The sequence below is a fragment of the Passer montanus genome, unplaced genomic scaffold, assembly GCF_014805655.1.
Source record: "Passer montanus isolate IOZ18808 unplaced genomic scaffold, ASM1480565v1 scaffold43, whole genome shotgun sequence".
In the NCBI taxonomy this organism is placed as follows: Eukaryota; Metazoa; Chordata; class Aves; order Passeriformes; family Passeridae; genus Passer; species Passer montanus.
The window spans coordinates 1,689,664-1,714,677 of NW_024369151.1; the positions used below are offsets into that span (position 1 = coordinate 1,689,664).

The window sequence follows — 25,014 nt, forward strand, 5'->3', positions numbered from 1 at the left end:
CAGGGCTTTGCTGAGCAGCTGCCTGTGTGCCCAGAGAGAGAGAGCTTGGCACAGCTGCAGAACTTTATCAGTGGGGGACATGAGGAGATATCTGTCCTATGGATGGGCCAGAGTTGTCCAGGTGATTTGGGAAGTGACTGAGAGGTAAAGAAGTTCTGCTCTGGTACTTGCCCTCTTGAGGACTCTGATCATTTCCCTTCAGAGCAGGAAAAGCTCCCTTGGCACAGAGTGGGTGGAATGTGGTGGAAGGTAAAGGTAAAAAAACTCCCTGTGAAGCCCTTGTTTTGCACCCCTTGGGAAGGGTGTGTCCCACATCAGGTGTCTGCAATGTCACCACATGCTCTGTCTTGTCAGCTCTGAGCCTTCTGGTGCCCTGCAAAGCAGCTCTAGTCAGCACCTGGTATGTGGAGGTGGTTTGTCAGTATTTCTTGGAAGATGTCATGTCTCACACTTGCCCTCCTCATCGTGCCAAGCTTTGCCCCACTTCCCTCTTTTCCCAGGTTGGAAATGGGTTTCTTTGCAGTGGAAGGGTGATTCCAGCAGAGCTGGGCTGAGCAGATGTTTCATGGGGTAACGGGAGTGAACACACTCACACTGGGTAAAGACAGGACAGGGCTGCAGGGTGTAAACAGAGCACTTTCACAGCAGGCTTCTGTGTTCCATCACAAGTTCCTGGAAAGGTGAAGGCGGGAGTTGGCTTTCACCACCTCTCACTGAAAGAATAAAACCCTTTAACATTGTGCAGGTCCAGCCTCTGTAGTGGGGCTGTCCTGTGTTCCTCAGCTGTGTCTGTGTTTAGCCCAAGGCCACTTGGATGATGTCCTGGTCCTGTGTGACAGGAGCTGTTGGTGCTCACAAGATCACCAGCTCCTGCTAGAGCCTTCCTGGGATAAGGCAGGTGGAGGTGCTGCCACAGCTGTGCTGGGTGGAAGGCAGGGAGTGTAAGGCCCATGGAGCAGAGCCCCTGGGCAGGGACAGGGGATTTGTGGACCTGTTGTGCTGTGGACCTGTCCTGCTGCAAGAGAGACCTGGCAGAAGAAGCTCTTGGGTGCTGTTTGATGATGTTCCTTATTCTTGCTTGGATGTGTTGTTTCCCATATCACTGTTGGTAACTGGGGAAGTTGTCTGGTGCAGGTCTCCTGATGTCTCCACAGTGAGATTTTGTCACTTTTCCTCTGCAGGAGCCTTGTGCTGGGAACACAGGAGGGATCTCCTCAGGTGTTCAAGGCCATTAGTCTGTCTTGAGCTCTTTGTGTAGTTGCCTTCACCTCAGTGTTAACATAATTACAGGTGTTCACTCATTTGTTTTTCCCCAGTGCCACCTGGCTGGGGGTGGCTTGGGGTCAGCAAAAGGCAACTTCCCCATCCCATTGTGATCAGTTCATCACCTACAAATTCCTAATTCCTGCTTTGCTGCTCAGCAAAGCGTTTTTGTTTGTTTTTTTTTTTTTTTAGCACTGGGAGGAAAAAAAGAATTGTAAACCCTTTCAAGTCATTATTTCATGTTTTGTGAGTTCACCTCTTATCTCTTGGAATGTATTTTGAATACTTCTGGGATTCACATTATCATATAGATGTCATAAACCCAACAGATTTGGCCTGCATTGGAATAAACAAGTTATTGTGTCTAAATTTGTACGTGGAATGTAGTGTGTGCTAATGGGTCTTCATCTGTTAATTGGATGGCTCTTTTCCAGGGCCAAACAGAATCTGTTGGAGACACAGTCAGGATGCCAGCTCTGGTCTCAGCTGGGTCTTGCTCCTTTCTGCTCCCTCGCTGTTCAGGAACCTGCTTGTGCTGAGGAAAGCTGTCCTGTGCACAACCAAAACAGGGTCTGTTGATGTTATTCCTGGTCCTTTGAGAAGATGACTTAGTGGTCACATGTGCTGCTATGAGGTCATTAGGAAGTCTCTCAAATACCCAATTTGAGAAGCGATGATGCTATTGCAGAAGTATGCTCCCTCTGCGATGTGAGATGCAAAACTCTCCCAAGTACTTGAGTTTGCAATAGCTCTGAGTGGGATCTGTTATTGTGCATATTTGGGCTCATTCCAGTAAAAAAAAAAAAAAGACTGTTTTCTGCTTTGCTTTATCCCTCAATTGATTAGTGGATGTGTACTGTGCGATCAAGTTACATCTCAGAGGGCATCCAGCAGAGAGCCTTTTTCTGTGCTGAACTGCTCAAGTGAGTCTGACTGCAAGCTCAGCAGTTTTCCAGCAGTGTTTTGTGCCTCCGCAGCAATGTCCTTCCCCAGGGAAAGGAGCTCCTCAGATCTGTTTGTGAGTTGAGCCATTGCTCTTCCCAGCACCACAGGGAAATGGGGGGGGTTTTCTAAACCCTTGGTGTTGTTTGTATGATATGCATCTGCTTTGATGCTTTTATTGATGCCACTCCTGGACTCCCTGTTCTTGGATGTCCAGTGTTTCCTGCTGCCACAATCTGCCCTGTGTCTTGCAAAGGGAATTGTTTGGTCCCAGTTTACCCCAGGGACCTGTATCCACCTTGGTTCCCATGTGCCATTATGTCCTCAGGGCAGGCATCCTTGTTTTGGGAGGAGAGTGCCTTGGAAGGGCATTATCAAAATGAGTAACACCCCTTTGGAGCAGGCAGAAAGGGATCTGATGTCTTCCCACACCACCCTACTGCTGGTCATGTCCCAACCATCTACAAGCCTTAGGGATTATCCCATCTCTCTGTGCTGATTAACTCTTTGATGCATGGAAAAATTACCACGAGGGAAAAAGAAAAGAGTTTTCTGTTCTCAGACCAGAGGTGGGTTGTGTGGCTGGGCTGGGCTAGGGAGGCAGGTAGGAGAATGGGAGCAAGGTGGCATCTGACTGCATCTTCCAGATGGAACTTGGTGTGGGCACAGTGTGCTACGTGTCTGCTTCCTTTCTTCCTTTGGGATACCCAAAATACCTGCTGCTCTGTTGAGGCTTTGCTGGGATTCCTGCTGGAAGCTGCTGTAGCCTGTGGGGTTCACCTGGGTGGCTGCTGTCCCCTCTTCACCCTCCTGCTGTGAGTCCTGTACAATGCTGGCATCACTTCCCACCCCAGCTCTGCTGTCCCAGCCCTGCTCTGCTGGCCCTGGGAGGAGTCCTTGCCCTGCCAGGTGTGTGAGAGAGCCATTGCAGCCCTTCCCTCGCTGAGCAGCTTGCAACAGGCTGGCACCTGCATTTCCCAGCAGGCAGGCTCAGCACATTCCTGCTGGTCTCTGCTCTGCCTGTGCTGCCATGGTTCCTGCCGCGGTTGTACCCAGTGCCCTCAGAGGTTCCTCTCAAGCCCCAGTGCCCTTCTCACCATGTGTGTCCCCATGCTGCTGTGCCCCCAGGGCTCTCCAGTGGCCAGGGCCATGTGGGCAGGGATGGCTGGGGGTGGAAGGGCTTTGCTGGGCTGTGCAGCCCAGGAGCAGCTCTGTAGCCCCTGTGCTGGCTTTGGGTGGTCTCACAGAGACTGCTGGCCCTGGGCCCAGCTGCAGTCCTGCTTGTCCTGTCACCCTGGAGCCACCTGCTCATGACATTCCCACTGTCACCCTTGGTAATTATCTCCCCTGAAATGCCACAGCCTGGTTAGAGTGCTTTATTTTCCCTAATTTTCTGTGTTTTTAGAGGAAAGGTACCGAATGTGATGTGCAGTTCTCACACAGCTGCATTGGTGACCTCCAGTCCTGTGGGGCCTGACCTGAGGACAGCAGTGGGGTGAGCTGTGACACCCAGAGAGCCCCGGTGCCACAGCTGGGCTCTCCCTCTCCCAGGGAAGGCTTTGGAAGCAGAAGTCCAAATGTCTGAGCAGTGCCTGGGGTTATAACAATTCTGTTGTCTGGACTTGCTAATAGGTAACTAGTTCTGTCTCTTTTTGCCTTTCCTGGTGGATGGCGCAGGCTGGGGGCGGATGAGGATGAGCAGTGATGTTCCTGCCGGGATCCTCCAGCCCAGCGCGGGCAGCTGTGCTCAGGCAGAAGGTGCAGGCTGGCTCTGCAGCCTGGCCTGCCCCTGGGACTACACGGGCCCTGCTTCCTGAGCAGGAGAGCTGCTTTATGTTGTGGTTTTACTAAATGAATTCAAAGCTTGGCCTTCCTCCAGGCGAAGTCTGGGCCAGGTGCCAGCGGAGCAGCCCCCAGGGAGAGCACTGGAGCAAGGAGGGGCCAACAGCAGGGAAGAGCAGAGGAATCCAAGAAGGCAGATTTGCCTAGAAAACAGCTCTGTTTCCATCTGCTGGGTCAGGAGTTGCTATAGGAACTGGGATGATAGAGGCAGGGCCATCTCCTGGGCCTGTCTGTGTGTGCAGAGGGAGGGAGGAGTTACTCAAGTTTGAACATATCATGTGTGTGCTGGTGGAAAGTTGCAAGGAATGTCGAAACTACAGCCTGGCTCAACCTGTGGAGCTCCAAAGAGCCACAGCAGTTGTTCCCTGTGCTCAGCAGGCCCTGGCAGAGGCAGGTAGGGTCCTTCCAGCTTAACCTGGCTCTCAGCTTGGTGTCAGCTCTCTCCTTTCTCTCTCCTCCTGTTTCTGTCCTTGAATAAAGCCTCTGGAGGCTTGCTGGGAGGGGGTTTGTGCTGGGAGGTGAAGGCTTTTCTGCCCGGCAGGGAGAGGGTGGCTCTTTGCAGCCCGTTTTCCCTCCCAGGGCTCCGGGAGGGTTCCCAAACCGTGGGCATCCCCTCAGGGATGTGTGCCTGGGCTCCTCTGGGACACACGGGGTGTTCTGTGGGCACAGACGTGGTCCTGGCCGGGGTTCTGGGCTGCCGTGGTTGCTGGGGCTCTCAGGGGGTGTGGGCAGTGTTCCAGCTCTGAGAGGTGCCAGAGCTGAGGCTGGGGCAGATGTGGAAAACTGGAGCTGGCAGTGGGAAAGTGAGGGAACGTGCTCCTGTGCCCTGAGCCCCAGAACACAGGAATGGGGGAGCATTCCTCTGTTCTCACCTCTCCTCCCGAGGAGAGGCACACCCTGTCCCCTCCTGAAGCATCTACTGCAGTTTTGGTCGCTGTTAAACTTTCTCAGGCTCCCATTTACCCTGAAACATGGGAGTATGAATATACAGGAAGGTGCTCCTGAGAATCCTCATTGTTAGGGTTAACCATGGGGCTCTCTGGTAGCAGCTCCTCCAGATAAAATCTTATTTATTTCCTCAGTAAACCCATTTTTTTCAGGTGCTGAGAACTTTCCAAAATAGTTATGTTTCCACCAAGTGTTCAGGGCTGCTCACTGCTCCACAGGTATTTCTTTAATAGGTTTGACTGAAATTTCATCTGCTCTTTTTGTGTCACAGAGGATAATCTCTTAAAAAAAAAAAAAAGGTGGCTAGTGTTGTTTCTCTTTTTGAGAAGCTGCACAACTGCACAATAAGCTGCTGAAAACTGAAATGTGATCTCTATCCACAGAGGCAGAGCTTGCCAGACTGGCTGGGATCACAGCCCACCTACTCAGGCACCCATCTTATCACAGGCCCAGGAAAGCCCCAGAGCCTGAGTGCAGCCAGCTGTGGAACAACCTGCCCGTGCAGGAGATAACCCTCTGCTCACATAGCTTACTGCTTTGCTTATGCCTGCCTACAGGAAAATTTATCTCCAGTGTGCTTTCACTCTGTTAATAGAATCGCAGATGTTCTTATTACGGAGATCTACTTCCAATATTTTATTGAATTACTCCCACATTGCTCTGTGGCAATATGTCCCAGAGGCTCAATGCACATGGTATGCTATGGAATTTAATTTCCTCTGTTTTAATTTGTTGTTTTTTAATTTCAGTTCATTTTCAATATGGAAAAGAGGTAAATGGGGTCCTTTTTTTTGGTTTAGCTTCACTGTTTTACATGTTTCTTTTTTCCTTTCTCATCTCTGCTGTTTCTCTTGCCTTGCCTCAAACAATACCATGATTTCCCTACTGCTACCTGCCTTGTGCATAATTGCTAAATATTATTACATCTGTGGGCTTCTGTTTTTTGTTGTCTTGAGAAAATTTAATCAGAATTGGTCATTCTGCCTTACCCAAGCTGTGAAATTCTGCTTGAGATTTTTTCTGTTCTTGGCTTTTCCTTTGTTTATAAGCAGAACGTTTGCTTTGATTACTTGAGATACATTGTGGTAAGCAAAGATCTTCTCTGAGCTGTCTCTAGTCATGGGAGATATTTTGTTGGAATGTTTAATTAATGGTACCTTCATCTCTGTACATGGGAAGTTAAATTTTATCTTGCAGTGCTGTACCAGTAAATAGCAAACCCAGTGCAACATGGTTGGAGCTGCCTGGAAATCCTCCCTGGAGTCTCCAGGCTTAGTGCTGTGTTTCAGGTGATGTGTGAGTGTTGCCACTCACTGCTCCCATCTCTGCCAGGCACTTCATAAATTAAACTTTAAAACCACTTTGGGTCGTAAACAAAGTTTGCTGAAGCCAAATGCAACAGCTGTGTGTACCCAGACAGGGCTGCCTTGGCTGGAGATTATGCTCAGCCTCTGGAGAAATGGTACCCACTGAGGTCACAGCCAGAATTGTCCCCTCTGGCTCCTGGGGTGCTGTGGGAGGGCTGGAGCACTTCCCACTCACTGCATTTGGTATTTGGAGTTACTACAGTCTGTGGAATGCAGTGAAGGATGGTAAGTTATGCTTCTTTCTGATATTGGAAAAGCTTCTTCGAGTCCGGTGTCTTCCTGTGGCTGTAGGGCATGGCTCTCCATTTTTATTAACATTTTTCAGTGCCACTGGAGCAGAGCCCATAGTGCTCCTCAGGCAAAGGGCAGGGGGTTTTGCCAGCTACAGGTGCTCTGAGTTTTGTTTTTACAAATATGAAGAGAAATTGCAAAACTCATAAAATGTAGCTTTTGATAATATCAGCATTTGTGGTGATTTGAGAGAGACTAGAAGGGCAGCTCAATTAGTAGATGTTCCAAAATCCTGTTTCTGGTTTGATTTTCACTGAACTGTCTCAGAATTTGGCTTTCACCCTTGCAAAAATCAGCATTTCTCAGGTACTACGTGCAGCTCTATGCAATGGTTTGCTTCTCTTTGTTTTTGCAAAGAGCTGCCCCCAGTAATCATGTTTTAGCTTTTAAATAGGCTCAACTATGAGCAATTTGCAAAACAAAGGTTGTAGATAAGGACCTGTTACTGTGGTATTTTTGAAGGTAGGCAGTTGATAAGGAAAGCTAAAGATGACTGAAAAAGCATAGCAAATATATCGTGGGGCAGTGAGAAATAATACCTGTTAAACAATTTCATCAGCAGTGCTTATATTGTTGGGAAAGGTTAAACCCAACTGATTGCTGATAACAATGCAGAGAAGTAAAACATTTCTTCTCCATTTTTGTGGAGAAGATGGATGATCTCTCAGAATACCTCCCATTGCACTGGTAACCAGGGAGGGTGTTAAATCCAAGATAACATTGCAGAATATTTTGAAATTTGAGTAACTGGAACCTGTTTGTTTAAAACAAATTGGCAAAGCAGCTTTCTGAATCCTGGCTGCCAATTTGTAATAAATCTGGGAAGACCAAAGGAGTTCCAGGAGTTTGGGAAAACATAAATGTTGTAGCAGTGTTTTAGGATGGAGAAGGGAGCAGGTAACCAGCGGGCAGTGGAGACCAACCACTGCCACGTTAAAGGAGCATGCTCAGCAATCCCTGTGCTCTGATGGAAAGCAGATCATGTCCAAAAAGAAAAAAAACACCTCAAATTGTGGGTTTAATGAGATTTCTTGCACTGGTTGCCAAGAGTAGCTGCACTGGCATCAAACCTGGATCCTGAGGGATGAAATCCTGCTGTGCTGCTGCTCCCAGGAGGCAGAAGAGGCTTTGCTTTGGGAGCAGGACTGTGTTGGATCCCCTGGGCAGGGGCTGATCTCTGGCGTGTCCTTCATACTTTCCTGCTTGCCTCAGCACTGCCGCTGGCTCTGAGCTGAGAAACACCCACTGGGCACTTGTGGGGGGCTCTGATCCTCATCCCCAGCCCTGCCTTTGCCCTGTGCCAGGGTGGCAGAGTCTGTCTCCCTGTCGCTGGTCAGTGCTGTGTTGAACGAGCTGATTTAGAAAGTGCCACCTGATACCCCTCAAAAATAGTCACCAGTGGGAATGTGATCCCTGCACTCTGTAAGCAGAGGCTGAGGAGCTGTGCTCTGGCATCAGTGTGGGGCAAACTCAGCTATTCCCAAACTTCCCTGTGAACAAGCCAGTGGGAGTCATGGCAAAATCTGACTGGAGCTGCCCCACTGCCTGGAGGGAGCCTGTCCCACCAGGGGGAAGCTTGGGAGAAACTGTTAAGTGAATTTATTACTGAATCTTGGTTCCCTGAGCAGGCTGGTGGAGTCAGGGGGGTCACTTGGGACTAGAGGAGGCTCTGGAATACCCAAAAGCAGATTATCAAGGGGGTGCATAGCAGGAGGATTGACAGTGCTTGTCAGATGAGATAACAGGAGTTTCTGACTTGGGATAAGGAGGGATAAAGTTTTGCTTCTTCGGACAGCTGAGCAGTGGGAGAGGCTGTCCAGAGAGGTGGGGGGAGCCTCCATCCTTGGGGGCTTTTAAGACACATCTGGACAAAGCCCTGTGCAGGCTGCTCTGAAATTGGTGCTAACCCTGCTTGGAGTGGGAGCTGGGATTAGATGCTCTCCTGGGGATCTCCTCCAGCCCAAATAATTCTGCAACTCAGCAACCTGATCTCCTTCTGAGTGCAAGTTAGAGCACAGTTAAGTAAAAGGTTATGTTGGAGCCCCCTGAGAACAGGGAGGGAGGAAGGTGGTTTAGATTGAGTGCTCCTAATACCCCATCTGTCATCTCTGTGGTTAACATGTCGTGGGGATGGTTGCTATGTGAGACTTCGCAGTGGAAGATTGCAGGTCTTGAGAGAACTATTGCTGACTTTTAGTTGATGTATTTTAAGGATTGTTTAAAAAAAAAAAAAAGCTGGAGAGAAATGCCAGTGTTTAGGAACAGTGAAAATGTCAGTGTGCTGAGTGCTCTTTGGGCCTGTCAGGGTGGGGAGGAAGCTCTGGAGGGGGACAGGAAGGGACACTGCTGCTTGGGCAGGGACAAGGGAGGTACTTGGAACTGCTGGTTTGTGCAGTTTGTTTTCCTGCCACCTCTGTCCTACAGAAACAGTGGTACTGGAGCCTCTGCAGTTGAGGGGATTTTGGAGGGTGTGCTGGAGGCTCCCCTGCCCCTGCTGCTGGGTGGGGGTTCCTGGGAAATGGCCACGTCCTGAGCAGGGTCCTGGCAGGTCTGTCTGGGCAGTGGGAAGAGCTTCCAGGTTCCTTGGTTGAGAGGAGCACAGAGTTCCTGTGCCCTGGGTTGGGGGGCAAGCTTTGGTTTTGGTTTAGCTGAGCTAAAACCCACCTTGTGGTGCAGTGAATTTGCATTTCCTTATCTTTGGCTTTATCTTTCTAATGGTTTCTGATTTTGACCTTGTTACTTGAATGGATTAAATTACATTTAATGCATGATCATTTATCCCCAAGTCTGGTTTTGTGACAGAAGTGCTCTGGGCAGTTTTACAAACTGAGGACACCCCACTCCTGTAGGACTGGCTGACAGGCAGTGGGAAAAAGCTGAAGGATTAATTAGTCTTTCACAGAAACACCAGCATCTCTCTGGGCTGTGGGTGAGGCACTGCCTCATGTTTGAGTCCATGGGCAGAAGCTCCTCCCTGTGTTACACGCTGTGCTGTGGGTGACTGCAATGCCGTTTTTCTCCTAAAATCTAGCAGGAGTGAGGTGTCACTTTCTTCATCACCCCATTAAGATGTTTGGCTACAACATGGAAAACAAGGCTCAAACTCGCCTCAGCCTCAGGGCAGGCCTATCCCCCCCTCTCAAGAGGGTGACCACAAAGTACACCCAGTCCTTGGGGTTCCCATTCTTCTGCCACTGCCTCAGACTCAGCTCTGTGGTGTCCCTGTCCCCACCCCTAGTGCCACTCCTGAATGTTGTCCTTTTGGTCCCACACTCATGTCTCTTGTGACAGGTCTCCCAATGCCACCTCAAAGATGATGCTGGAGCCTGTTCCTGTCTCAATTTCCCTGTTCCTGTGACTTCCCGCATGTATCTTGATTAACCCGACCCTTTCACCTAAAATCTGTTTGCTTTTATCTGTCCAGCTTTGTTGCTGCTCTGGACATCACTTAGAGGTGTCACTATGATTCTGTGTTCCAAACACTGCAGTGGGTTTTTCCTCTTTCTGACCATCTCTGTTGGTGCCTAAATCCTAAATCTCCTGTTGCAGCCTTGCACTTCATGCTAGGATCTTGCTGGCCCTGCCCAGCTCCCCTGTGCCTCTGACACAATGATTTTTGGTGTCACTTCTGGCACTTGGTTTGTCCAGGTGCCATCCACGTGTCATGTAGAAACCTCTCCACTGCTGCCTGGTTGATTAAACTCAGGGAGAGAGACACCACACTCAGAGCTCACCTGAGGGGAAATTTGTTGCCTAATTTTTACAGGGCTCCTGCACAAACACCATGGCTTGGTCCATCCTTCATCCTCCGGCATTTCTGCTGGAGTCGGTGGCCATGTTCTCTGGCCAGCAGCCCTACTCTGTTTTTTCAGTCTTGTGCCAGTATTTGAATTGTAAACTAAGCAGAACATTTTAAAAAGTGATCAGAATTCTTTCTGCTAAGCGTTTTCCTCACCAGATTCTGTTTGGTCCAAACCAGGGCTGCATGTGCTTCTGGGGAAGGCTGCTGGGGCTGAGGTCTCTCATTAACTCTGAGGCAAAGAGAAAAGCTCTACCATTGTTTTGGAGCCAGAAAGATGGAAATCACACTTCCCAGCCTCTTATTTCTTCAAGCATCAGATATTGCCCCAATTATTAGCTTTGCTTCTTCCCCATTGAACTCCTTTAGGAATGCTAGGAGATGCCATCCACTCCTGATTGTTGCTGGACCTCTTCTGAGGATGCTTTAATTCGGGATAGCCCCTCCTGTTGTACACAGAGCTCTGTGTGTGATACTCTGTGTCTTGTGGAGTTTCTTGGCGTGGCTCTGGGCATCTGGAATGGGATTCCTGCAGCAAACCCTCAGGTCCCACTCTGGGATAATGATCTGCAAAGGAACCAGTTAAAACAAATGCCTGTTTCAGCTGGGATCTAGAGAGGCTTGCAAACATGCCAGACCTCTGTAATGGATCTCTGGAGGGAGAACAGGGCCTGGAGGAGCTCCAAGTCCCACCTTCCTCATGCACATCACTGAAGAACAGCTCCCTCCTGTGCTTGCTGAGCCTTTGCTGTGCCCTGGGTCACAGCCAGCTGCTCCTCTGTGGAGGCATGGACTGGCTTTTCAGGCATGGTATCTGCTGGGTTTATTGGGGAAAAGTGCCCTCTTTTGCATTTCTTGGTGAGTTTTTCAACAAGTTTTTTTTTTTTTTCCACTCTCCCAATGATTGTAACAGGATTTTATTCTCCTGCAGCCAGCTGTTAGCAATTAGCAACTTGATCCAGTCGGGCCTGGGAACAGAGTTTAACACTTTCTTGCCTCTCAGAGGATATTGCTAATCCTGTTTTTACTGGTTTCAGGCTTGTGTTGTAGTTTGGCACTTGGTGTGTATGTGTGGGCGGGGTGGGAAGGTAGGTATGAGTACAGCAAAGGACTAATGCAGCTGAAAGAAAAGTATTGAGCCATTTACACAGAAAAAGTCCTTACTAAGATGATTCCCAAGCAGTTTGTACAGAGGGTTGTATTTAGTAGTAATTCCAATGTGTCCTAGCTCTGGGAAGTGTGCAATTTGGGAATCCAATCCACTCGTGGATGAGATTGAGACTCAGCACCAACCAACATCAGTAGTTCTTCAAGCAGTGATTTCTGCAGCTGGAGCTCCTGAGTGGGGCTGAACCTCCTTCAAAATGTTTCACCCTCTGGAGGTGAAAGCCACTCTTGCTGACCCTGCTTAGCACTGCAGAGGCTGTAGAGCACTGAGAGCTGGGAACTGGCATTGTTTGCTCCCTCTGTCCCTCACCTCTCCCAGGACTCACTGACAGGCACTTTGGTGATCTAGCCCTAGGAACCAAATGTGGTGGGAGAAACAAACCCAGCAGAGCCTGCGCCAGCTGCTGAGGTGCCTGTGCAGGGCTGCACTGCTGGAAATAGTTACCTGTGCCACACACTAAGGTGAGAATTCATGGTTCCAAGCTGGGGGAGACAGGACTAGTCCAGACCAGCCTTTTCTTCTGTCAGTGGTGGAAACACATCCAGAGAGGATTCATCCTGCTTGTCTTGGATACCCTTTAGGCAAGGGCCCAATTCAAAGCCAGCTTTTGTAGGCAGAGCTGCTGACAGGTGAGCTCTAGATCAGCTCTGGAGCTTTCCTTTCCTCTCCTGGAGGCCAGGCTGGCCTCTTATGGCCCCATCTTCCAAATCTGGTTTGCAGTTCCCCTGAACCATGCTATTTTTGTGGACCTGCAGAGGTCCATGTGCCCATCAAGTCCTGAGAAGCCCCTGGCTCTCGGGGTGGCACCTACACCTGTTTGTGCTCCCCAGTTTGTACTTTTTCTCCAGTGCTGGTTGCTGGCTGGGTGGCAGGAGCAGAAATGGTGCTTGGGCATTTCTGTGTGACTTCCCTTGTCCCCACACCTCATTCCTTCTTTCCTCCTGATATTTTACATTCTTATTTAACCACCTGAATGTGGTGATGGTGTGACTGGCTCTGTGGCAGTACAAAAGGTGTCATAAAACAAATGAGCACTTACCTTATGGTGCTTGTTTAGATGAGATAATGGAGCTGTTTGTGGTGTATTTATTCAGTTGTGCGACACTGGTGGCTGTTGTCATTTTGAGAGAGCAGGGGACACAGCACAGCTGCTCTGTTGTCAAAGGAAAGTCCTCGTGCTAGGTCTCAAGGTGAGCCTCTCACAGTGCCTGCAGCCCATCCCAGCTGGGCTGGGAGTGCTGTGCTGATGGCAGAGGCTGGATGATCCCCATCCTGTTTGATCCTCCTGTGCTGGACTTTTGGACCAGATGAGAAACAGAGGCATTTGAACACTTGCGGGTGTCAGGGGCTGCTCTCATTTCTTTCTTGTTCCAGCAGTGGGGCTTGGGCCCTCAACCTAACCACAGTCTCTGTTTCAGTGCTTTCCAGCCACCCTTCCCCTTATTCCTTAGGTTAGAGAGAAAGTTAGAGAGAAATCCCTGTGTGTTTTGGTGGAGCCAGCCTGAGTCTTGAAGCTCACCCAGTTTGCCAGGCTCTGGAGGGAGGATGAGGGTGTGCAGTCTGTGTGTGGTGTCATTGGCCATTTGAGGGCTCCTTGCTGGCAGCTTTTGAACGTGCAGCTCAGAAGTCACCTGGGACACATCTCCAAGCTGCTGTTCTCCTTCCAGGGCCTCCTCAACCAGCTGCTGCTCTGGGCAGTGGCTGTGGGAGATCAATTTGTAGAAAATTCTTAAAACTTGATAGAAAGTTTACATAGTATGTGTTTGTATGTAGACTTTGAGATATGAAATATTAACTTAGAAATACTGTAGAATAAGACGGATACTGTTGAGAGAGAAATGGAACTATAAACAAGTTTCAAAGGGTGGTTTTGTAAATAAGACTAGATGCTTTAGAGAAACAGAATTATGAAAGATGTGTTGTAGTAGGACTCACTAGTAGGGGAAATTTTAGATGATTAGTTTTAAGGTATTTATAGCATAGTGTGATTAAAGCTGATAGTTTAAGAAATGTTTATAATATAATTACAAAATAATTAACTTCTGATTGTTATAGCGTGACTTTTAACATCTGTATTCTATCACCCTTCACATGAGACTAAGAATAGAATAAAAGTTTTTAAAACACCTCTCAGTTGCCCCATCTCTAGGTCAAAAAAACCTTTCCAACAAGTGTCTGGTTCAGCTCGGGCACCCACAGGAATGATCTATCCCAGATTTCACCCCTGTGGTGCAGCTGGTCTGGGTCATGGCCAGGGCACCACCAGACAGGTCTCTGCTGAGTTCCCATCACTTCCTGCAGGAAGGTGGCTCAAGTTAAAGCCTTGCTGCTGGTGACATGTCCCTTTCTCAGGTCCTGCCACAGGACTGACTCCCCCAGTGCTGAATTCTCTGCAGGTCCTGCTTTGAGAGCTCCCAGACACCTTAGAAACCACCTGCATAAATTAACACCCACCAAGCCTCTTCAAGCTCTGCCCCAAAACTTCTCTACAAAGTCTCCCTCCAGTTGAGAACACAAAGTCTCTTCTCTGTGGGAGCAGTCTGCCCTGGGATGGTGGGAATCGATGTGTTTTCATCAGCAATCACCTCCTTCCATTCCAGGGGGAAAGGATGGCCTGGGATGCACAAACAGCTGCAGAGTGCTTGGTCAAAACCTCTTCTGTGGTTGCAGGACCCTCCTGCTGAGGTCTGGGCTTGTGCTTTGCTTTTGCAGGCTCGCCACGGGGATGCCATGGGATCACAGCCCCTTCCCCGCCCTGGCCAGGTGCTGCTGTAGGGAGCCAGGAGGAGGCTGAAGTGGGATGGACCTGCTGATTTTAAGGTGGTTTTTGGTTGCCTGGCTGGGCACAGCAAGGCACAGCCACCCAGCATTAGCTCCCCCTCCTGCCTGCGTGTTTGGCTCCCTTCCCAAGAAGGCCCTCAGTTGTTTTTCAGGCTCAGAGCCATCTTTTCTGATGGAATCCAGCAGGGACAATGGCCAGTAGCATATCCTTAGGAAAGAGAATAAAAACAGGGCAAGCTCCAGTGATTCTAACCCCGATTTAGCTTCTGGGCGTCCAGCAATCTGCAGCTGGGGGATTTCCCAAGCCAAAGATTTTACCTTTGGGTTTAAGGAACTGCGTTCCTTGGGTATCCACGGCAGCTCAGGGCTGTGACTTGTACAGTTTAATTATGTTGGGTGGAAAAAGAGGCTTTTGTTACCAATCTCTGAGCTAATGGCATCTGATGCTCCTGCATGCATGCATGCACTGGCACAATGGTGGGCCCTTTTACAGCCTCTCCTCCTTCACTAGCAAATCCCAACATTCAATGTTGCCTTTTTACTAAAACTCTGAGGATTCTTGAGCAAACAGCTTCGGGTCCTGGCAACTTTACATTTATTGATTTGTTCTGTTTTCTTTTCTCCTGGCATTCCATTATGAGACAGAGCCTCTAACCTGCCTTCTGTAAAATTATCCTCCAGGATGGAGCCTCCCAAGGCTCTTTAGAGTGAATGTGGGCACAAAGAATTCACATAACTGCTGATCTGACCTTCTGTTCCTTTAGGTGTTATAATGGATTTCCAAAGAAATTACCAGTGTTTAGGCTTTTGCTATTTTAGTTTCCAAGCAGGAATTGAAGTGTGCTCACCTGTGTGAGTGCACATGCACTTTTGGCAGCAGTGTGGATGTGCAGGGAGAGATTATTTTCACCCTGCTCTGGACCTTTATCTTAAAGCTGTGTGGCAAGTTCCAAGGTGCCTGCTTGGCTACTTGGTGCCAAGGTTTAGGTGGATAAAGCCTAATGGGGAGCCTGGCTGGACTGCCTAGGTTCGTTTGTAGCTGCAGTTTCACTATTTGTTAATTTAGTAAGGAAAGTGAAGTATTGATGAGGGAGAGATTACTTAGCACTGGACTTGTTTAATTGCTATTAAAAGGGTGCATCCATCCACCCAGGAGTCATGGCAGCTGAGGGCCTGGAAGATGGATTGCACTGGGAGCTTTAGGGGTGGTGTAGACAGTCAAGTGATCATTGGTTCCTCTCTGAGCCTCTGATCCGGTGATGAGCAGAGCAGGGCTGAGGTCAAAGGCACTCTTGAAGGCAGGGAAGATTGCCCAGCCTGTCACGAGGCAATGACACAGAGCAACCCTGCAGCAGAGCAGTCCTGTCTCTGGAGGACTCATCCTCTCTCTTTGCTTTGTCTTTCAGAGATGTAGATGGCAGCTGCTGCCTTTGAAGGACTCGTCTGACCCTGTGCAGCACCTCCAGTTGCTACCATGATCTTCTGCATGCTGCTGCTGGCCTCCCTGCCTGAGCCCTCTGGCACCGAAGTCAACCCTGGTAGGGATCTGCCAGGCTGGGAGAGGACTCATCTCCCACCTTCTGTGTGCTCCTTCTCTCCTTTCTTTGCCTCTTGTGGGGATTGAGTGTGAGGGCTGTAGAGATAATCACAGATGTATTTCCCAAGTGTCCTCTGGATTGAGATATTCCTGGGCAGCTGTGCTGGAGTGGGACACTCCTGCCAGTCCCAGGAAGGCCCAGGCACATGGACATCCTCCTTTCTCTGCCCACCCAGGCCTGTCTTGGGCTCTGAATATCCCTCCATCATTTGGCTGTGTGGCCTGCAGAGCTGACCTTGCTCCAGGCTGGCTCAGAGGTTCTGTGCTCGCTGTGGAAAACAAATTTCCAGTTAACAAAGCATCAGCCACAGCTGTCCAGCCAGCAAGGGGCATTCTGGAGAGAGAAGTGTGGAAGGACAGATGTAAACCTTACCTGGCACAAAGATGGGGTTGAGATAGGGATGTGAGTCTGAGGCCCTGTGGGGAGGGCAGGATCTCTTATCCTACAGCATTTGGCAGGATTCAGCCATGATGGAGATGAGTAAGGTAATGGCCTGCAATGTGTTGCAAAAATTCCTGTAATGAGGTGTTTTGAGCTGGAGACAGTCTGTGAAACAAATGAGTTTAATCCTTTTCCAGCTTGGCTGAAGGTGTGGTGAGGCAGCAGTGCTACCCTGAGGGCCTGTGCTGACTCTGCTGGGGCTGGCTCTGTTTGCTTGGAGCCCTTTGTGGCTGGCTCTGACCCTGCTCTGGCCTGTGGATGTTTGCAGAGGTTTGAGGTTGTGCTGCAAGCAGCCAGGAGTGAAGTGAGGGTTGTGTGGGAGCTCAGCAGCATTCCTGTGCTCCCTGTTGCACAGCATTCCCTGCACCACACACCCAGCGTGGGACTGGGGCTGCCGTCTGCTTCTGGTGTCAAACCTCAAAAAGGGAGGGAAGGCAGCAGGGTCAGCCCCGTGCAGGTTCCTTTTGATGGTGGTTGGTGCAGGAAAAGCTCTTCCACACCAGCTCCAGGGAGGTGGCTGGGCTCTGAGCACAGGTCCATGGTCCCACCTCCTGCAGGAATCTTCCATCAAGAAATAGCCCCTCACTCTTCTCAGCTGCCTGTGACATCCTCAGGCAGCTTTGCTTCCTCAGCTCTCCCAGCTGCTCTGGTGCCTCTGCCTGGGGCTGGCCCTGCCCTTCCCAGACAGATTCCAGCACCTTGGCCCAGCTGGTGCTCCTGGTTATCCACAGGCTCCACGGGTTATCCTGCCCTGCTGGTCTGCTCAGGAGCAGCCTGAAGCATGTCCTGCACTGCCTTACAACCCACAGGGGCTGCTTTGGGGGTGGTTTCAGACCTGTGCAGAAGGGTCCTGGTGAATCTCTAGTCTTGCAGCAGATGTTTGACCTTCCTGACAGATGGGCTGGGCCCCTCTCTGAGCCCCAGTGTCTCCTGAGTGCCCAGTAAAGGGTCCTGGTGGCACCTAAACAAACCCAGGATGGTTTTGCTCAAAATGGGCGCATTTGGTGAGAGCCTCATGCTGCTGGTTTTGGTGAGAGCTGTGGCCACCCTTGGAGTGCATCCCTCAATGCCAAGAACAGTCTGGGTTCTGCTGCCAGCCCTGGGGTTGGGAACAAATGGGTTTTGTGCAGGATTGCACAAAGTCTCAGTCCCTCAGAGTCCTTCCCAAGTAGCTCTCCATCTGGCATTGCTGGCCAGCATGTGTCTGACCTTTAAATGAGGTGTGACCACATAGGAGCACAAAAGGCACTTTCTGCTCTCAGATGCTGACCCCACCCTTTTGGAACATCTCTGCATTTACCCATGCATCAGGGTGTACTGCTCTGTGGTGGGACAGGTGAGAGTGAAGACTGGTTTGGCTCCCCAAATAACCTGATGGTGCAGTGTGAGAGCAGTGGCTGGGACTCCTGGTTGGCTTTCAGCAGGCACATTGTTCTGGATCCCAGCAGACACCAGTTTCCTGCAGGGAATTCAGGCCCCTTGAGCTGAATGTTGTGGGTGATACCAGCTCAGTGGCCTGGCCCATCCCTCTGGATGGGCTGGCACACAGCAGAGCTTTACCCCAGGGATACCCTCAGCCCACTGCAGCTGCCAGAGCCACTGCTTGGGTATTTGTTTGCTTGTGGTGGCTGTGAATTTCCTCAACTGTTCTTTTGAACTCATGGGAAACTGTGGCATTGGAGTGTTTAATAGGTTAAGGATTTATATTCTATTTTTGAACTCTCCTACCTGACCTTTTGGTGCATCCTGGTTCTGGTATTCTGAGAGACAGCAAGGATATTTATTGTTCAATATAAATTATATTTGTCATATTTCAGTAATCCCTTTTGTAAAGATGAGGCTGCAGATCTTTCCTTCATTATCTGTGTAGCTTTCTCTGCCTTTTGATGGTGGAAGGAAGGAGCAAGAGCTTTATTCCTTATCTGCCTGGCATCTGACCATGAATACAGGCAGTGCTGTAATGCTAATTCTAGTTTGTTTTATAGGTATTCCCACATTTTTAAAATATTCCCAACTCTAAAAATATTAAATTAATATTGAAACAATACTTTTTATATTTATTCATATTAATATATACTATTCATATATATTAAAATATTGATATTTTAATATGAAATATTTTAAATGTTGAATAACCTGATATCATTAGCAAATGTCACCTCACCAGCCATCTCCTTTACCCAATGATTTAGGAATGCTTAGCACATCACACATTCACTGGTACAGTGCCTAACAGCTGCAGGCAAACCCTGTTGAAGCCCCACCCTCTGTTTGCAAACATTTCTACATCAGATCTGTCAGGCAGTGATTCAGCCTGAGGTGCTTTATTCTGTGTAGTGATAACAGCAAGGTGGTTTTCATCCCTCTGTCTTGTCTTGTAGCTTCTGAACCTGCTGAATGGATTTCATGGAATCCCAGAATCTCCTGAGTTGGAAGGGACCCACAAGGATCCTTAAAGTGCAGCTCCTGTTGGGCTGTATCCAGGTTTGGTATGAGGGTGGCAGGAGATCATCTCCAAGGTCCCTTCCAACCCAGCCCATCCTGGGATTTTGGGAAGCCAGGAGGACACCCAGGGCAGCCCTGCCTGAGGGAGAGGCAGCCAGATCTGCTCCTGTGGCTGCAGCAGTGTGGCTGGCAGTGAATGCATTCAGATTTAGAGTTTTCCCAAATATCTCTAATATTCTAGGACATCTTTATAAAGTTCTGTCAGGAGAGAGAGCCTTGAAGCCAGCTAGGATTTGTCAGCTGCATCTGCAGGGTACTGGTGTGGGGAGCTTTTGGAGATCCATGGCTTGAGCCAGGTGTGTCTGTGCTCCCTGGAGGCACCAGGTTTGAGAGCATTCCCAGGCTGGGGAGAAATGCTGCCTCCAGCTGAGGCTGGAGGCAGGAGCGGGCTGGGATGAGGCAGGGTGCATGGGCAGGGGCTCAGGGTCAGATGGGAGCTCCAGCCTGCAGTGACAGGACAGAGCAGCTGTTTCCATGACTTGTCATCTGTGATAGAGGTTTAACTTCTCCCCTGTACCTGAACTGGTGAAGGTAATAACTGTTCTCATTTGAGCACAAGTCAAGCATCCAGTTTGTTCCAGGGCAAGAAAAATCTTGAGCAAAAACTTCATTTTTATGTCACGTCATTATTGATTGATAATTTGCCATTGTAAAATGGGCCCATGCAACAGTAACAGCAATATGGTTTGGGATTTCATGCTCTTAAAATGTTTCTTTGTGAAGTTTTTGCTTTGCTGGGCTTTGCTGAATGATACTGTTAGTCTAATTCATTGCTTATAATTTCAGTTTTGATAATTGTGATGTATTTAATACTTTTTTGCATTCTTTTGCATTCAGTCTTTTTTTTTATCCTCTTGCATTTTAGCATTACCATGTTTATTCTCTGGGCATGATAGCCTTTTAATTAAACTTGCCTGGTGATTGTAAACTGAATGAGTGCTGACCTTTGCTGTTTGCTTGCCCGTGTTGCCCTTTGCAGCCATCTGTCGTTACCCCCTGGGGATGCACGAGGGCACCATCAGGGATGAGGACATCACTGCTTCCAGCCAGTGGTACGACTCCACAGGGCCCCAGTATGCACGGTGGGTTCACCTCTGACTGCAAATTTAATCCTTTTTCCCCCTAGATACCCAATATGTGGTGGAGGAAGAAGATCCCCCACTCTTAAAACCTTGTTTGCTGCTTTTGTATTCAATCTGGGTGGTGCACAGTGAAAGGCCATGGCAATGGTCACAGCTGTGATACAGGAAATTCTGGTTAAACATTAAGGAGAAAAAATCCTTCCCCATGAGAAGGAAGAGAGGGACCCAGAGAGGTGGTGGTGTCTCAGTGTTTGGGGACTTGGCTGTACCAGGCCTTAGGAACACAGGGCAGCCTTGGAGCTGCTGTGAGCAGGGGATGGCACTGCAGACTCAGGGCTTGCCTCTGACCCCATCTTTCAGTCACTCTGTGAATAAATCTCCAAAGGATTTGTGACTTGCAGGTCAGCCAGGGACAGGGCCCCTGGGATTCTTGTGGAGTGCTTTAAACTAAATCATAGGAAATCCTTTACAAGGATGAACTTTTCAACAGCATCCTATTGAGGAAATGAGCAGTGCTCACTCTGTCTCAAAACCTTGGAAATGCAGAGTTAAGGAATTGTTAAGCAAGCAGCTAAATTATTTTCTTTGCTGTCAAGGAGACCTACAGTTTTTATTATAAGCTTTTCATTTTTTTGGTAATTTTATTTCTCTCAAAGCTGTTAACTGATGATTCACAAAAGAGTTGCAAATGTGAGTTTCCTTGAATGGTTTGTAGTGGTGATATCAAACATTCCTACAGCTTTGGTGCAAGTCTGACAGAAATTTCAGGTTGATTATGATAATATTTTTATGATGAATTCAGGCACTCCAAAATCATAAAATTCTCCTAGTGTTCAAATATTATTTTTTCTTAGTCTGTGGTAGAGCAGTGATGCTGTGTTTTAATAGTGTTTGAGCAGGCCTGTGGGTCTGAAAGCTGGGAGATTTTTCCTCTGAGTGTGGCTTAGGTCTAGTGCTGCAAACACTTTGGGCACCACTTGCCATCTGTTACCATCCTCTCCTGCTGGATGTCCATGGGGTGAAGGCATGAAGCTGACCTCCTGTGGTTAGAGGTCAGAGCTGTCCCATGCAGATGTCTGTCCCTGTCACTTCCGTCACCCTTCCTGCCTTTTTTAGAGCTTTACTTGTTATTCCAGTGTAAGAAAGTCTTGCACAAACAGCTGATCAGCCAGAGATTAAAATCTTCTCTGGCCTGAGCCTTGACCTTCAGTGTCTCCTCCTGGGACCTTCCCTGATGCCCTCACTGATCCCATCAGTTTGAGGTGGGGTTGCTGTCTGAAAGCCAAGGGTTGCTGTTGGCTGAGAAATCCCTGTTGCTAAAAAAACCCACACATTTTTGGTGTGCAGATAAATTTGTCACAACTACAGCTCTCACAACTTTCAGCTTAGGAGCAGAGACCTTCCCCCCACTCTCCTAGCAGCATCCTACACCAGCAGCTCTGATGACTGCAGGAAATGTGAAATATGCATTGAAATGACCCAGAATAATTCCAAACAGATCTTTTCTTGCTAAAATGTATTTTTAAGATGGCTCATCTTTGAGCTTTGTAGAGCTGCAGGAGGTGGTCAAGCAGAAGTTCAGGCCTTACTATGTGGGGTTTAGGAGAAGTGGGGGTGCACTTGAGCAGCAAGGTGCTACAGAGCAGCCAGCAGTTCCCTACTGAGCAGCAGGGTTGTTTTTGATCAATGTGGAAATTCATGTCTGGGGAAAAAATACTCCAAGTAGTAAATGAAAGATATCTGGGACTGAGGAGCTGTTTTGTATAGGGCAAACCTGTAGGATTTGAGTCTCAGCTGGCCATCATCCCAAAGGGCAGAAGTATTTGGTAGCCACTGCTGGTTTTGTTGCTTCCTCCCAATCCTCAAATTTCCGTGTGTTCCCTCAATTAATCCTTTTTCTGACTCTTTTTAATGCGTTGATTGTTCCCCTCAGGTTACAGAGGGAAGAGGGGGATGGAGCCTGGTGCCCAGCTGGTTTGCTGGAGCCTGAAGATGTGCAGTTCCTGCAGATTGACCTGCACAAGCTGTTCTTCATCACCCTGGTGGGCACGCAGGGCCGGCACGCCCGCGCCACGGGCAAGGAGTTTGCCCGCGCGTACCGCATCGACTACAGCCGGAACGGGGAGCGCTGGATCTCCTGGAGGAACCGCCAGGGAGGGAGGGTGAGCCGGGGCTGAGGGGCTGCAGGGCACGTCCTCCTCGTCCTGCTTAATTGTCGGCTTTGAAAAGATAGTGTCTGCTAAAGAAGGCAGGAGCCTCCCTTGAAATGGAAAGTGTAAACCCCTCTCCCTCTGAATTATTGTAATTTTGAAATTAAGAGGCTCTCAGGCAAAGATATGGGAATAGGAATAACAGTTATTTACTAGGAAAATTTAAATTAAAATGCCATAATACAAAGCAACAAAAACCCCCCAGTGCCAGTGTCAGGACCCTCCACCAGGTGATGAGAGCAAGCTCTGTTCCTGTTGCTGGAACCCATGGGTGCCTTGAAGGAGGGGTTTCATCCTGTAACTGGAACTCTACAACATCCACTCACACCCTCACCCCCACCTGCCTCTCTCTTCTCCCTCAGTGCTGCCTGGGAGGGTCTGCACTCAGGCAAAGATATGGGACCAGGAATAACAGTTTACTAGGAAAATTAAAATACAAATGTAATAGTACAAACAAAAAAAGAAAACACCCCAGCTACATCTTACATCCTGAGACATTAATGCATCCTACTCCATCCTGGCTCTGCTGGAGCAGTGTGTTCTGCCTCAGTTCTGTGCTTGCTGTGCATTATCTGATCTCATCCCGCAGCACTGCTTTGTTCCTGATGTGGGGAGCACTGGGGTCAGCAGTGGCCAGGATGGAAACTGCTGCTGGGTTTGTCTCTCACACAGTTTGGGTTTTCTGGCCCTGAGTAAGGGCATGCTCAGGAGCAGCACATGGAGATGCTGCTCAAGGTGCATCACCTCCTTTGCTCCTCTCACAAGATGGGCAGGATTCTCAGCTCTTCTACTGTGGGGCTGGTGCAAGGGTGCTTTATTCTGAGGGGATGTTTGAAGTTTTCTTCCTTTGTCCACGTCCCTTGACCTGATCCCCCAAATCAGGGGAACTATGTCTCTTCACTACCTGTCTGTGCAAGTCACAGACATCACATGGGTGTCCTTTCTTAGGCACTTGTTTCTAAATTGGAAGCTGCCAAGCAGATGCCTGCTTTGGGATTTAAAATTGGAGGCGGTGGCAGGGAATTAAGGAGTTTCTGGGTGTCTCATAGCAGTGTTTGGTGTATGGATGTTGAGGAGGAAGGAGTTTAGGGTGTAGGAAATGTGCTGAGCCCACACTCAGAGGCTTCCCTGCTCACCACAGTTGTCTCTTGCTGTCTCCAGGCCTGAGCACAGAGGGGGGCCTGTGTTCATAACCTTTGTTAAACTTCCCTTGGGACTCTCCCCTGCAGCTGTCTGACCTGGCCAGCCTGCCTCAGGCTGCCTTGTGGAGCCTGAAGATCTAAGCCAGACTAGAGAGGTACTGGGTGTGGTGATGTTTCCTTTCACTGAAGGTGCTTTGGAAGTCCCAGCAGGGTCTGCAGTGCCATATTTGGTAACAGCTTTTATCTTGCTAGTGAATTATTTGCTCACCCAGACCTTTGATCAGCTGTTTGCCATTACCATTTTATTGCCCATGCCTCACATTTTAGTGTGTGTTACAAAAGCTGACTTTGTGGGAAGTCAAAATAAACAGTGGGGAGTTCCCAGGACAATGGTGACACTGAGGGGAAGGGCAAGGGTCCCTGCCTGTCCCTGCACTGCAGCAGTGTGGGGTGGCTGGGATGATGCTGAACATCTCAGTCCAAGATGCCTCCTGTGCAGCATCAAACACTGCAGCACCTCTGGAATTGTGTTGGCTTGTGGAGAAAGGACATCAGGACCCTCCGCCAGGTGATGAGGGCAAGCTCTGCTCCTGTTGCTGGAACCCATGGGTGCCTTGAAGGAGGGGTTTCATCCTGTAACTGGAACTCTACAACATCCACTCACACCCTCACCCCCACCTGCCTCTCTCTTCTCCCTCAGTGCTGCCTAGGGGATCTGCAGTGGGCAGGAGGTGAAATGGCAGCACCCCTCACACCCCAGCAGCCACAGGAGGAGCAGCAGCTCCCTCCTGCAGCTTCCCCCTGGGAACTCCCCAGTCCCAGACAAGGGGGTGCAGGAGCACCACTCTGCTGCCCAGCACCACAACAGGGAGTGTGGGAAATGGAAGGAAAGAAACTTCCACAGACACTGAAGGGTTTGATCTGCAGCCTTGGAAGAAGCTTGGATTGATGTAAAGATAAAGTACACAGACATTAGGTAGAAAAATCATAAACTTATGTTTTTATAGTTATGACTATAGTTGTAGTAAGTAAGAATATGCCTTAAGTGAGAAACTGCATTGATAAGATGGTGAAGGGTTTATAATGTAGGAAACTGTATTGATAAGATGGTGAAGGGTTTATAATGTAGGAAACTATTGATAAGATGGTGAAGGGTTTCTTCTCCCTCAGTGCTGCCTAGGGGATCTGCAGTGGGCAGGAGGTGAAATGGCAGCACCCCTCACACCCCAGCAGCCACAGGAGGAGCAGCAGCTCCCTCCTGCAGCTTCCCCCTGGGAACTCCCCAGTCCCAGACAAGGGGGTGCAGGAGCACCACTCTGCTGCCCAGCACCACAACAGGGAGTGTGGGAAATGGAAGGAAAGAAACTTCCACAGACACTGAAGGGTTTGATCTGCAGCCTTGGAAGAAGCTTGGATTGATGTAAAGATAAAGTACACAGACATTAGGTAGAAAAATCATAAACTTATGTTTTTATAGTTATGACTATAGTTGTAGTAAGTAAGAATATGCCTTAAGTGAGAAACTGCATTGATAAGATGGTGAAGGGTTTATAATGTAGGAAACTGTATTGATAAGATGGTGAAGGGTTTATAATGTAGGAAACTATTGATAAGATGGTGAAGGGTTTATAATGT

At 48.9% G+C, this 25,014-nt stretch overlaps 1 protein-coding gene across 3 annotated transcripts in view; it reads left to right on the plus strand.

The window, feature by feature from the left end:
* Window positions 1–4,179: 4,179 nt before the first annotated feature.
* LOC120507452 (discoidin domain-containing receptor 2-like) overlaps window positions 4,180–25,014 on the plus strand; it is a 43,554-nt gene continuing 22,719 nt past the window's right edge. For 2 of the 3 annotated variants that reach the window (XM_039720155.1, XM_039720154.1), the window contains exons 1-3: window positions 15,808–15,939; window positions 19,925–20,027; window positions 21,961–22,189. In XM_039720155.1, the coding sequence (XP_039576089.1) occupies window positions 15,876–15,939; window positions 19,925–20,027; window positions 21,961–22,189 (396 nt within the window). In that variant the 5' untranslated portion in view covers window positions 15,808–15,875. Of the gene's footprint in view, window positions 4,442–15,807; window positions 15,940–19,924; window positions 20,028–21,960; window positions 22,190–25,014 lie in introns of those variants that run through there. The other variant, XM_039720153.1, reaches the window with a different exon arrangement.